General features: G+C 36.2%; 1 protein-coding gene across 4 annotated transcripts in view; it reads right to left on the reverse strand.

Annotated features, from left to right (window-relative positions):
- LOC147556929 (phospholipid-transporting ATPase 2-like) overlaps positions 1-13,790 on the reverse strand; it is a 14,349-nt gene extending 559 nt beyond the window's left edge. Inside the window, exons 1-18 of one of the 4 annotated variants that reach the window (XM_086657931.1) lie at positions 13,651-13,739; positions 12,344-12,366; positions 12,135-12,312; positions 9,557-9,770; positions 9,136-9,252; positions 7,932-8,024; positions 7,666-7,840; positions 6,463-6,629; positions 4,793-4,897; positions 4,459-4,556; positions 4,234-4,376; positions 3,856-3,952; positions 3,542-3,651; positions 3,260-3,424; positions 1,969-2,123; positions 1,811-1,891; positions 1,532-1,652; positions 614-848 (exon numbers count right to left, since the gene is read on the reverse strand). In XM_086657931.1, coding sequence (XP_086514057.1) covers positions 649-848; positions 1,532-1,652; positions 1,811-1,891; positions 1,969-2,123; positions 3,260-3,424; positions 3,542-3,651; positions 3,856-3,952; positions 4,234-4,376; positions 4,459-4,556; positions 4,793-4,897; positions 6,463-6,629; positions 7,666-7,840; positions 7,932-8,024; positions 9,136-9,252; positions 9,557-9,770; positions 12,135-12,259 — 2,166 coding nt within the window. In that variant the 5' untranslated portion in view covers positions 12,260-12,312; positions 12,344-12,366; positions 13,651-13,739 and the 3' untranslated portion in view covers positions 614-648. Of the gene's footprint in view, positions 1-613; positions 849-1,531; positions 1,653-1,810; positions 1,892-1,968; positions 2,124-3,259; positions 3,425-3,541; positions 3,652-3,855; positions 3,953-4,233; positions 4,377-4,458; positions 4,557-4,792; positions 4,898-6,462; positions 6,630-7,665; positions 7,841-7,931; positions 8,025-9,135; positions 9,253-9,556; positions 9,771-12,134; positions 12,367-13,650 lie in introns of those variants that run through there. The other 3 variants (XR_015233657.1, XM_086657932.1, XM_086657930.1) reach the window with 3 other exon arrangements.
- Positions 13,791-14,525: the final 735 nt, after the last annotated feature.

Here is a 14,525-nt window from a genome sequence, read left to right on the forward strand (position 1 = left end):
CATAACCTAAATCCTAGAGAATGCAGAAACTACGTCACACTTATAAATAGCTCATACAATTTTGAGATATTGCTCAGTTAAGGTCATATCCTTGATCAATCTAAGACATACAGGACATAACTAAGTTTTAGTTTCGACTCGTTAAAAATGCAACTCTATGACAATCTTCCCATGGAAGAGAAAATTGCGTTCTTATCATAAATTTGGATGAGTGTTGTTGGATACAACCCTAGCAGTTCGGATAAGGCAGCGTTTAATGATGAATAAACTAAGCTGAAAATATGCATCTTAAAGGCCAAACACCGAAGGTAAGGCTATTGCTGAGTAATTAATGTCCATGAGTATGGTATCTGAAAGTAAGCTTAAAGCTGGAAAATTTTCCAGCAACCAAGATTCTGAAGTTCATCCCTTAAGTTCCAAATAATGGTGTTGAAGCAATACCCTATACTGCCGTCTTGATTGGGGAACGATTAAGTCATAATGTGGTACCAATAATTTAAAATCGGAGATGGCTTTTCTTGCCTCAGAATCTGAACAATTTCAGTAATTCGTTTATGGTACAGTTTTTATTTGAAAATTTTTGTTTATGGTACAGTTTGCATTACCACATGTATCCAGTGCTATTGCTTATAACAATGAATAAGTAAGTTAACATAACAAGTGGAAGGAAAGCACCTCAACTAATAAGAAATGAATTTGATACTGATGTTGCAGTGTAAGTGAGGGGGTAATATTCTGTACCTTAGGTTCAGAGGTAGTTATCCTCATTGTTAGCAGCACTCGCTCTAAGCTTCTTAAAACTTCATCCTGGGTTTTCCCATTAATCAACAGAAGTTGACCTCTCGGTTCTGCCATTAAGACCAGGAAACAAGCTTTTGTAAGGGTCTTTAATAAACAGAAAGGACATCATAATGTCTGCCTATGACTTCCAAGCACCACAACCATATATACTATACACTAAATTAGCACAAAGGAAGTGCTATTGCATTATCCACACCTACTAGTACCGCATCACATCTACCTTGCAAGTATGTAACCATTGTTCATTGAAGAGAAAAAGTAAATGAACAAATAAAGAAAACTTGATCTTGATATGTTAGAATAGGAAATAAAAATGTATTGAAAGAATCCCCCCAATGACCCCAACCAATTATTGCACCAAGTTATCGTTATTTTTTCTGCTAAAAAGGAGTTCGAGGTCAAAATGGAAATGGTTTTGAATACTAATCCATGTACAGAGAGGAGAAATTTACCTGTTAAAGACAAATTACAAAAATGGGATCATTTTAGGGACAAAAAGTCAAAAACTTCTCGGTTTTCACAGTTCCAAATAACCATATATAACTTATGCATGCAAATAAAAAACATTACAGGGAAGAGGTACATGGTGATTTACTTATTCACATATTCTTATGATATTGTGGGCTTTTCTCAATCAAATCCCATTTTGTTTCCAAGATTAGGAATGTTCAACAAAGCCGTTGGGACCTTTCACAACAAAGAAAAAAGGATTGCATATCCAGAATCATACCTGGGGAAATGAAATTGCACAGGAGGGCAATTTGTATTGCTGTATCAAGCTTATCGCCCGTCAACATCCAAAAGTTGATTCCTGCCTTTCTGAGTGTCTCAATAGTTTCAGGTACCCCTTCCTGAAAATACAAGGGAAATAAATAAAATATCACTATAGAAGAGTAGAAATACCATTATGTGGATAACATCCTGGAGGTTCCACAAGATCTTGGTGCCTCTACAGTCTACACCATATCATCTGTTATTGTTATTTATGCCCAATAATAAGACTATTCACCTGCAGACGGTCCTCTATTGCCGTTACACCAAGGATCTCAAGGTTGTGCTCCACCTTTTGGCAAACCTCAGCTACTCTCCACTGAAGAAACGATGAAACTATTAGACCACTAATTGTTATACTTAAAAACCTTAACTGCTAGATGGTGTGCTCCTTACCTCTCTATCCACCAATGTACTGTTTGCCTCTTTAAATATCAGAGACCAATCATGATATTCGTCTTCCTCTAACTCGCGCCAAGCTAGGCATAATGTACGTAATCCTAATTGAGCATACTGTTCAACAGCTTCAACATAAGTCCTTATCTGTTGCCCTGAAGATGAGTAAATAGTAATAATTGGCTAATACTCGTACAGTTGTATAGTTCATTTCAAATCAAAACAGCTTAACTCTTCACAGATGTACGCAGCATGATCAAAATAATTATCTAAAAGTACCCATATGAATAACTATAAGCATAGAGAAGGTTAATATAGAAAACCCCGAAATTTATTTACAAACTTTTCTGCTGGGGGGATCAAATGCTTTAACTAATATGAGGAAACTTCAACTCTTTGTGATGTATAACATATTAACATCCACATCTGGCAATTGTCTGAGAGACCCATGTAATGAGGATCAAGTACCATAGAACCAACAAGGCTAGCTTTTTATGATAATGTCTGCCTCCGCTTGAAGTTCGGTACATTCCATCGACTTGACTCAAGTTTTTCATATTTCTTCAATGGATCTGAATCTGATTTACATTTATGTGCAACTTAGTAATTAGACATGAGTTCTCGCACGCATGTCTTGGTAGTAAATTCATAGGAAATTTTATTCTAATATCTAACTACATTGGACTACTAGAGAGATCGAAGCATGCAAGAACTCCTAAGTGATGTGTATCTCATAGTTATTTGAAGTTTTGAATTACGCTCTCAAGAAATAAAAACGTGCTCCTTTGGAAAGACTGAAAAAAACATAATAGCTGAGGAACTCGTCTATATATAGGGGTGGACCAACAGCTTCGGACACTTAATTATTCTACGAATTGTTTTGTTGAATAATGATTTTTTGATGGGGAGATGTAAAAGGAGCTAGTAAATTCCAACAAAACTAGTGCAGATCTCCGTCAAGAATTTTCTTTTGAGCATCACAAAATTAAGAAACAATGTGATTTTGTTGTGACGGTAACCTACCTGGTGAGAAGACCATCCACACAACAAAAGATAATCATTGTTACTTTTTTGATAAATATATAACAAGAAGTCAAGAACTTGAGTTATCTCCATGGATGCGTTAGTAGACAATGGTTGCAATGAAATGGCAGAAGCAGATCCGTCCCATTATATAGTGAGCATGATTAGTAAACTGTTCAGTTGGATAATTTTCTCCAAGGACATAAATATGATGCCTACTTGCAGTCTTAGGGTTCATGAATTGAAATACATAGAAGAAAAAAATTACCAGGATGTGCAAGAGGAAGAAGTGTTTCATCTGCTCCTTTAGACAAAAGGATAATCTTCCCGCTACTGCAGTCTTTCACCACAACTGACATCCTTTTCCTATCAGAAGTGAACTCTAAGGTGTCCAGTAATTCAAATTGAAGGATTGAGCCATTGAAGTGGACTTCTGAGAATCATTAAAAGAAGATGAGGCTAATAACCATCTCCCCGCAACAGGAATAGAATAATTCCTGTATATATATAAGAAAAATACCAAAAAGTGGTTACAAGAGGATAGCCATACCAAGGATATTTGCATTCTTATTGACGAAAACCACGTGCAAGTTAGCAGCAGCATTAACAAGTGCATCCTCATCCTGGGATTGGGCCTTGTAAGATATTTCTCCACTTTTGCTACAGATGACAACTTAGTGTACTAAATTAAATTATCCAAAGTTATATTGCCACAAGTGAATTGTATGTGACAGAGAATAGTAATCAGAAATAGGATTTGAGCTTGATTCGACGGTTGTGCACCACAAAATTGAGGCTGAACTTCTAAGAATGATCAAGAGGAAACAAAAGAAGGTGCAAGTCTGCAAGCAAGATAAGAATTACCTTCTTATAGGAATAACAGTATTGCAGATTGCCATTACTGTAAGGAATTTAATCACATCGGACGAATTACTGGCAACGGCATTCAGCAACTTAACGTCTACAGGTAAAAAAATATATACATTAAATCCTCAGAGACATAATTACGACCACAAATTCAACGCAATCCACCAATCTTTATGGTTACAACGATAAAATTCTAGTTCTGCGGCTAACACAGTTAATGTTCTTTTAGTCTAATTTTAAACACAGTTAATGTTCTTTTAGCCTAATTTTAACAATTTTCAAGTTGAAAGTTGAACAGATACTCCTTTTGCTGTAACTTAGTAATTTCAAAATGGCTTAAAATTGAAGAAACTCCACCAACAGAACAAAGCAGACCTTTCAAGGCATCTCCACTCTCATTCCCAAATAATGTGCCGTTAATACAACATCTTCTGAAAATCATTTTGTTCTCTGTCAGAGTCCCAGTTTTGTCTGTCAAAATGTACTCGACTTGTCCCAAATCCTCACTTATGGCTGTACTGCAAACAAAACACAACTACATCAGGTAAAGAGACTTGATAATCTTCAGTTAGTAACTTAGTCATACAATGCTTTTCTTACTTTGTTGCATTAGGTGGAGTGCTGGTTTCCTGATCATACATCTCCTGGTCCCAGTCTATAAACTTCGCATATAGACTTTTCATAAGATCAAGAGACACCTGTCATAATTACATTTACATAAAACCTTTGGAACTTCATATGAAAAAAGAAGCAATCTAAACATTAAACAAGGGTGGACAGATAAAAAGTGAAGATGTGACTAATTTCCTATAGTTACTTTTCAAATCCTTTATTGTCATTCTCTTCTTTATAAAGAGGCTGATGCAGAATTGTAACCAAGTTCTAGAATAGATAAGAAACGAAAGTAAAATAAGTAACATAACTACGGCATTACCTTTATAGATATGGGAATCATGATGGAACATAGAAGCTCAAATCGCAGTGGGATGACCAGAAATTCATACCATGGAGCTTCATCTGGATATAAAACATACCATTGCTACAGAGAACAGAAAGCAGGTATAAGGTTAGTATCTGGCAAATTAAAAACGGAAAATAGTCACAGAAAGAAATCATGCTATAATTGAAGAACATCAGCAGATATGATCACCATAGGTCTGGCCGTCCTGCTTCCAGCAATACTTAACCAGTTACAAATGTGATAAAATATGAAGTAATATTCAATATCTGGACCAACATTAGGAAACACTCCACAAAATAGCGAAGACAAAACAAAAGTTGCAGTGAACTTTCAAAATATCACAGCACACACTGGACAAGAAGATCAAATTCGACCATCATTACTGAAGGAAGCAGATAGGTAAGTGAGAAATGACAATAACGCAAAAAGCTTAGGCAGTTTGATATGTCTATAGGTTGAAAAATGACTACAATGCAGAAAGATCAGGCACGCGATTGGAAGCAGTTTTCATTTGTGCCTTCTGAACAAGTTTAGGAAAATTGTTACCCACGGCCGGTTAATAAGTTATATGTCATTCCTAGACTGGATGTGTTGGCCTGCTGATTGAACCACCTTCCAACTGCAGAGTCCTGACCACTTCACCACCCTTCATGTTTTAACTTGGTTCACTGGTATCCTAGTAGAATAATGATGTATCAAGAACTTCTCTAATCATTTTTTATTTTAGAGAGAGAGAGAGAGAGAGAGAGAGAGAGAGAGAGAGAGAGAGAGGCTTGCCGTTTTATTACTCTATTTTGTGATTTGTGGTTCAGCTTTTTCAAGGCAAGTGGATGATTCTATGTCGATTGTTAAAGGCGGATGGGAGACGTCAAAAGAAGGATTCCAAGGCCCAAATTCTGATTTGGCATGCTTTACATGAATGGCCCACTTAGAAAATGTGGGCCTGAATGCCTGATACACATGTCTTTGTGGAAATTCTATTAGTTTCTAAGTATTAGTTAGGATGGTCAATTGTCTTTTATGATGTCTTTTTAGTGTCTAGACCCCTAGCAGTTTAGAAGTTAAAAATGTAGAAGTAGAGGTAGTATGGGATGTTAAGGGTCAATTTTGCGCCAATATAAGGGTTGTATTCCTGCAGTTTGAGGACGGAAAGAGTTTTTTCCAGCAGCTATTCAAGCATCTATATTTGTGTGATGGAAATATACCCATAGGTGTGATGCCTAAGGGTTTTAGGAGTCATTCCTAGCTTTTACTAGTGTCATACTAATGGTTATCTATCTTATAATACAATTCATTTTCTTCCATTCCTTTTCCCCTTCTTGTCCTACATCAGAATCATTTTCAAAAGGCTAAGTGAGTGTTTGTTATTCTTGTTCTTGTTACTTAAAGAGAGTCAGGGAGACGGATAATTCCCAAAGACATGGTGTACATTCTTAGCAGAAGAGGAAAAATGCTGATAGAATTGTTGTCATTCACGATGGTAACACTAAACAGGAGTTTCAATAACAATTCCAACACGCCATAATGGTGAATACTAAATACCTTTGGAGTGACGTAAGATATAGAAAACAGATCCATCTCCGTCCCAACAACTCAATGTACAAATGAGGAACAACTAACAAGAAAAGAAACTTTGGACTAACCTTATGCGATTCACTTTCCTTCCAGGCGTTACCGGATATGCCTAAAACAATTACAACTGCTATTTGAAACATAAACATTGCTCCAGTTAACTTGTCAATCATCGCATCCATTGCTGTAAGTTTTGGTTCAGGTACACCTCTACTCATACCTAATTTAGTTTCATTGCCTGAAATACTAGACCATTAAACATTTTCCAGTACCGCAACAAATGGAATGGAGGTGCAATACAAAATTCAATCAACTCTGAGACTCTAAAATTACCAAAAAAAAATCTCTTATGTCAGGCGCAAAGTTCACAACAACTTTTAAGTTTTAATTGTGTATGTTATGTAAGGTCAAGATCCTGAAATAGATTAAAGGTTACGCGTAGGTGATGTGTGTTATTTTAAGATCTGAATCCAGTTTATTTCTGTGTAATTTATTCGTATATTTGAGCTCTTATACGCATTTACCTCTCTAGTAAAATCAGATCTTGAGACAAGTCCTCTTCGAGAGTTCAGACTTGTCTTTTTAGCTGAAAACACATGCATTGGATACGAAAGACTTGTTTTAATATCTAACTCCATTAGAAGGAAAAGGCATGTAAAACAACTAAGATTACCCACAAATTATATTCAGATTCAGATTTTCTAAAAAAAAAAAGCACCACCACAATTGACATGCATTTAGAGGCTGATTTTTTAGAAAATGATCCATAGTTTCCTCATCATGTAGATCGTGTTCATATATAATTCATCTGGAAACCACTCTATCATGGCTCATTTACAGGCAGTTCACAAATTTAAACAAAAGTTAAATCTACACAAATTTTAGAATAAGATGTTTTTATCTGAAGATGGTCAAGATGAGAAAGTGAACATCCTCAAACGATTGAATCATGTTCTAATGAAATCAAAATAAATCATGTCAACTAAGTAACTTCTGAGTTGATCCAACGATGTCAAAGATTCATAGAACTATAGAAGTTAAAACAAAATAGAATTCTCATAGCAACTTTTGCTATTCGGCCCATTAGACTTTGTACTTCCTCTTAGTCGTGGTTCACCTCTCCGCACCACCTCTCTCCCTTCCAAATTCAACCACACATTTTTCCAGTTGAAACGAGTTCAAGTATCATCTTCTTGTTTGACATGTATTTTTGTTATACAAGTAAAACATTTACTAAACACAGATGAGCAAGGACTTTAGCTATAGAAACTTGCCTGTATATATAGCTACTCCACATGCCCACTCCGTGTTACGCAAGTAACATGACTGAAGCAGTGTATTATTGATGGATAAGGGACACAAATCATTATCAATAAAAGGAGGAAATAACCTCATATTTGCGTCAAATCTCCTAATATCCTTATCTGGATTTGGACATTCAATGACACCCTGTTTATGAGAAACAAAACTCTGAAGCTAAGCAAAATATAGCACAAACGGAATCTAGACCCTACAGCTATCAACAAAGCAGAGATCTGACCTTCATTTTATGCAATAAGTCGGAAGCAAGACCAATGCACCCAGAGGGAATAACTCTCGTTTTCAAATCAGTTTCCCCATCAAGAGCTGCAGTCTGCAAGTGTTAAGGGTTAAAAGAGTGGGAAGCCCCAAGGTTTTCACTGAAGACATCTGTTAGAAGGTTGAGAAGTGACAAGTAAAAGTTACGAAGAACAACTTGAGGAAAACTATATTGGAACTTTATTTTAGTATAAGATAAAAGAAACCTAAAAGACTCAAAATAGAGAACACATAACTTCTTTTCAATTTTTACGTTCGAAACTAGCATCTAAGTATTAAAAAGAAATCTAGGCAAGTTCTAAGACCATGAAAGACTCTCCCTCAACTTCTCAAATTCTACCACTTGGCTAACCAAAATCAAGTTCAAGAATCAAGATAAGTTCTTCAATAAATTTTTTGTTGGCAACTATCCGCATCATCGTAGGTTCTGAAGTGCCACAATTATAACTGTGGTGTAATTTTCATCCTTCAACTCAAGTGCATAATTATTAGAGTTTTTAGAAAGATCTTGCTTGTTTTTCGCATTTTATTATACGGATACATGAATCATGCTTATGCATTTGACTATCTCATTTTACCAAGGTTAAAATAGAAATCCAGATGGTGACAAAGAAGCACCAACAAGTACCTTCTTAATGCTTTGCATGAAAACATGAAGAAAGTAAACAATGAAACTCATCATTCATAGAACAAAATTACATAGTTCTGAGAACGAGGTTAGCCAAGAACCAAGAACAGAAAATTTAAGCGCAACTCCTCCACTCCATTCATCACCATTTGGTGTTGAGTTGGAAGCCACTAACTCAATATGGCATTAGATCCAAAACACATGGAAGGCCAATTGAAATTTGACAACACATGCACTGATTAGCCTAATAAAAGGAAAGATACTTGTTAGACTGAAAAGAATGCTACAGTGACAAAGCGTCTTTGGAACAGTCCAACAAGTTGACCAAGGTTAGTCTGGGAACGAAGTATAAAAGGAACAAGAGAAACTCCACTCATAACCAATTTGTTTGAGTTGGAAGCCTATAATCTTAAACTTGCTCAGTAGCCTGACCACCCTATAACCAATGAAGGACGCCAACCGTTTTTGTATTGGTGCATATATCTGAATAATCATTTCCCATGGGTATAATAGAATAAGAAAGTTTGACCCATCATACCTCAATGTAGCAGATGCCTTGAGGATCAGAAGTGCCAACTAAAGCAAGATCACAAGGTACTTCATCATTCTCACGGAGCCATATTATGTTACCAACACGAATGTCTTGTGCTTGAATCTATAATAACATAACATTATTCACATAAAAGCTTTAGAGGGAATTAATAAGTAAATCGAGCAAGTGCGACAGATTAAAAGGTAGAGAGACAAATTAAGAAATTAAACAAAACCACAAAAAATAAAGAAATTATTAAGAGAAGACAAACACATTAAACACGAGAATTGCTAAGAACAAACACATTAGGTGGACCATCTAAAAAACTTGATTAATTAGCCAAAATGAGTTTTCTCAAGATAATGAAGAATTATTGCAAGTTTCCAACTACCTGAGACAAAAAAGTATAAAAAAGAAGTACCCATACATGTTGTTTTGTTCCATTCTTCACAACCCATACTTGTTTCTCATTAGCTTGCTTGTCAGAAAGAAATCTATTGTAGTCATCCCAGGCCTCTTTTGTTGCTGAGACTGAAAATATGAAAATAAGAGGACCCCATGTACTTGCCGGATTTACAGGCGTTATGAGTGACCATAGTTGGAGACAAGCAATCAACAAAAAGTATTGATTCATGAAGCGGCTGGAAATTAAAATGGAACGAACAATCAAAAACTAAAATACAAAAAATGAATTTCAAACAAAAAAATATACAAAATATGAACCAAATGAAAATGATGGAATGTGTTCATGGGCAAAGTCATGAATTTTAGTCAGGAGGTGCTTATCTAAAGTTACTAAAACTTAAATATCTACATGAGATGCATGTAGTATTTGCTAACCATAATCTAAAGGAAATCTCTTTGTTGATAGAATACTTTTGAGTAATGGATCTCATATACATCTGAATTTTCGAACGAAAAAATCAAAATAAATTATTTATAAGTAAACAAAAAGAAAATAAACTACACGAATGCTCTCTAATCACCATACTTACCTTTTATTTTGTAAGTAAATCATGGTCAAGTTTTAAAAATTAAGTAGTCAAGATGTTGAAGTCTCTTGTTTGGGACCACAAAGTTCAAGGTCAATAGGCAGCGCGGATTTCTGCTTTTGAAATTGACCGAATATTTTTTAGTGCCCAGAGAGATCAACCAGGCGCCCTTGAACTATGTTGTCAAAAGCGCGCCTTGGCTACGCTAAGTCGGCCAAGGCGCAAGGTTGTAAACGTTTTCGCCTCGCCTAGAAAAATTTGAGGCGAGAAGAAGACACTCTTTTAGGGTTTCTGGGGAGAAGAAGATGAGCCTGAGGTTGTAGAAAGAAAGAAAAGGAAGAAGCATGGCCGCCTAACTTTTGGCCTTTCAAGATCTAATTAAAGAAAGAAAGAAAAAAGTAAAGTAGCCAATTTTGACAAAGTTTAGATCAAAATTTAATAGGGTAAGCTAAAGTAGACCATATTCTTCTCCTCTTTAAATCTTAATTGTTAATACTAATCTAAGGGCCACAATTTAAGCTTCATCTTGTTCATTCTCATTTGCCTTTTCTTCTGTTTTTTCTTCTTTTCTCCTTCATCTTCTTCACTTCTTCATCTTCTTCACTTCTTCATCTTCTCTCCTTCATCTTCACCTGTTTTCTTCAACCATTAAGTCATCGCGAAGGCGAGAACTTTGACGCCTGGCCTCGCCTTGCACTTCAAACAACATAGCCCTTAACTAACGGCTCCTTTACATGGTTGTTAGCGCCCAAATTTAATTAACAAAAGCAAACCTTACGTCAACGACCAAATTGCACGCCCCTAACTTCTTCTTCTTTAAGTAGATAAGTAAACCTCTAACAGCATATACTTTATCACTATTTTTTTCCGCAAGTCTGGTATTGGCTATAATTGCATTTTGGAGAAGTTCTTTGCACGTCCAATCAGGAGTACTTTCAAAAAGTTTTTAATGAAATTGAGGCTTGGAATGGTGAGGCTTCATTTTGAAAATCTTAAAGTACACTACTAAGCATCAGTGCCTGAGTTCCATGGATAACCAGGACTAAGTTCAATAAGCTTTTAGGTGAGTTGAGACTAGAAATGGTGAGGCCCAATCAGGCAATACTTAAGCTACACCGCTACATATCCATAGGCGGAGCTATGGGTGGGTTGTCTGGGGCTGCAACCCGGGTCAACCCACCAATATCTGAAAGAAAGCCAGTTACGTAAGCATTAGAATCTGTTTGCTCAGTTGGTGAAATGCTTAGTAGGTGACTTAGATTGAGACGTGTTCGATCCTTTCCAAAGCACCCCTTGGCATTTTTTACAATTTCTTAGCCAAAATACTTAAAATAAGGGTGTGTTTGGTTATGTCGTTCTGACACTTCATTTCATAGAAACTAAATCATCTTCTTAGCTAATTCTTCTTTTCATATAAATCAAACCTACAAGGTGTATTATACTAAAATTGAGATTGTTGAGAACTTTGATACATTTTTATTTTATTTCTTTTCTTATATCAAAATAAATTAAAAAATATATGACGGATATGTTTGGGTTATGGTGGTTAGAGTTCCAACCACGCGTGGAACTAAATTTCTTTGTTTGGTTTACTTGGTGCGAAGGATTTGAAGTGCTCACTTATTTGCAGCCACCACATGTTACTGTTCAAATTTTTATTAACTCTTGACTGAAAAAGCGATATTTTTTTAATTAAATTTCCAGCCCATCCCTATCTCGATTCATGACTCCGCCTCAGTACATATCAATAGTTATTAGGTCTACCAGTCGAAGCAGCAGTTGATGGAATCATGGAATAATTTAAAATTAGTAAAGAGTAAGGACATCGTGCCACGCAGTCATCAGTAAATGTAAATCCTATTGATGCTTGAAAGGAACACACCAAGTAGAAATATATGACTTACCAGTTACCACTTTAGCAGAATTAAGATCATAAATAGATGAAGTTCACAGTAAAAATTGAAAATAAACTAGGAGATCAATTAAAATGCAAGCCATGGGGTTAAAGATGACCTGAACTGCTCCCATAGATTTTTTGGTAGAAAGTTCCATACAGTGTACTTTCTATTTGAGATACGGTTGTCACAATACAGATCTTGTGGCAACTCATTGTCATTGATGTAGACATAACGCTTCATTGTAGACGGTGGAGGGTTTTATCATGGTACTATGCCCTTTCTGAGTGCCACATAACATTCAAGGAAATTGAGAGGACTTACGAAAACAACTCCCCCAATTTAATGTCCTGCGAAAGAAAAAGAACCCCAAAACTGCTCATTCGAAAAATAAATGCAACCCGTATGCACAAAATATTGACCCAAGCAAGCATAAGCCCATAATCAAATTAGTTGTATTAATTCTTTGTGTATGTAAGAACTAAGAACATATAAATTTGTTTTGATAGTTTCATTCTAAAAGTGTCGTGTTTTGCAAATGTCTTATGCCTCATCCAATAGCTACTTCCTTTTTGGAAAGATTAAACTGGTTTCCCACTAGATGTCACTACCATTTCAGTATATCCCTTTGGTTAGATAAGGTGTTATTTATAAATCTTAGCTTTGATGTCTTAATTGTCTAAATAGATTGATATTTGGCTTCGTTTTCTTAAGAAATGAAAAAAAAATTTACCAAGTTATTTGGGCAACTGCAAGATTGTTTTGACACAACAAAACGATTAACTTAGTGTGATACAAAGTTACAAACTGCAAGCTCACAAACATAATCATGGGGAAATTGGCAAAAGCCCTTCGACCAAGTTTTCTTTGTCAAAAGAGATCCATCAATTTCTTTTAGGCTTCAGCTCCTTATCAAAGGTTTATGGGGTTCGTACTTAGTACAGGTCTGCATAAGGTTTATACAAATTTGCACATTGTTTGCATAGGTTTTCACATGTTTGCACAGGGAGCCGAACCCTAAAAGTATATTTCCATGTTCTTTTAACCAAGGTGACACGGAATTGGGCCTTTGGCCAAATTTCTGGTAAAATCGTTCTAAAGTGTTCTAAGTTGCATCTCTTTGGAGGTAGAGGGGGTCTAACTAGGTCATCAGTTAATACTGTAACCATGTCCTTCGTTCTTTATTCAACACTTTCTAGTAATAAACCCTTCATAGATACTTCCCTCAACTTTATTCAAATCACTTCTACCAAGTGATCAATTACTTTTCCAAATTATCATATACACTCTTTCTTCATCTTCTTTGTGTTCATCTAATCTTACGAAGTAAAAATCCTATAAATTCTAAACTCTAAAGAGGACTAAATTCTTCAGAACAAATCAAGATCACGAGAATTACATTTATATAGTTTGTCACTCAATAACATTCTAGTTGAAATAACTAACAGTAATAGTTAAATTCCACAAATTCAAGAATTATAAAACAATAAGAAATGAAGAGAAGTACAAAACATAATTGATTCAATTCTGAGATCTGAAATAAGAAATTCTGAGATTAGAACTTAGAAATGACGAAAAGCTCAAAGATTGAATAGAGAGATGGAGGAGGAGGAGAAGAAGAAGAAGAAACTTACAAGGAACGAGATCGAAGGATCGTGAATCAGTAATCTTGATCGTGCTAACGGGAGGATTGTCAAATGAGAGAAGCTTAGAGAAGAAGAAGAAGAATAAATTTCACGGCTCGCCTCTTCGCCGGTCCAGGAGTAGCAGGGGGCTGTAGGGCTGGGGAAACGGTCCGGGAACTCGGGGTCTGGCCCGTTCGGCCCGGACCGTTTTGACCCGCAGTCCGAGTCCTACCCGAGCCGGGCATACCCGGCCCGATGGCTCGGGTTGATTGGGCCGGGACTCGGATAGGGGCTTAAATCCGAGTCCCGGCCCGATAAACCCGCCTGATACCCGAGCCCGATGACCGCCCGATTCAAAACCCGCGAGATCTAAGATCCAACGGCCACGGTATAGCGTCTCTTGAAGACGCCCCTTCATCCTTATAAAAACCCTAATCTCACATTCCTACTCCCACTTTACACCTTGCCGCCTCCATCTCTAGTCTCTCTCCCATTAAACCCTAAACACCAACACCTTCTCATAAAAAAAGTGTATATACATTGTATTTGGTATCTTGTGGATTTTGGGTTTCAAATGAGGAGACAGACAGACAGCAGAAACTTCTTGAGATGATGATATTGTTGTTGTTCTTGATGAAACAAGACTGTTTGTGTTTGTGCTACTAATCAATTCAGAATTATCTTCCATGAATCTACTCAACAATGGAAATTGATCTTCACTTGTTATGTCAGAAACAAATCTTTGTTGTGTGTTAAAATGATCTTCTTGAAAACTAGTGTGAATTGGTAATGACAACGTTGATATAGAATTCGAGTTTAGATAATTCGAGTACCCGAAATTGTCAACTTTAGGGTTTGCCACCAATGAAGTAGTATAGTTCTTG

This window comes from Eschscholzia californica, unplaced genomic scaffold (genome assembly GCF_041429995.1).
Source record: "Eschscholzia californica isolate CP2 unplaced genomic scaffold, dmEscCali1.0.p SCAF_2, whole genome shotgun sequence".
NCBI lineage: Eukaryota > Viridiplantae > Streptophyta > Magnoliopsida > Ranunculales > Papaveraceae > Eschscholzia > Eschscholzia californica.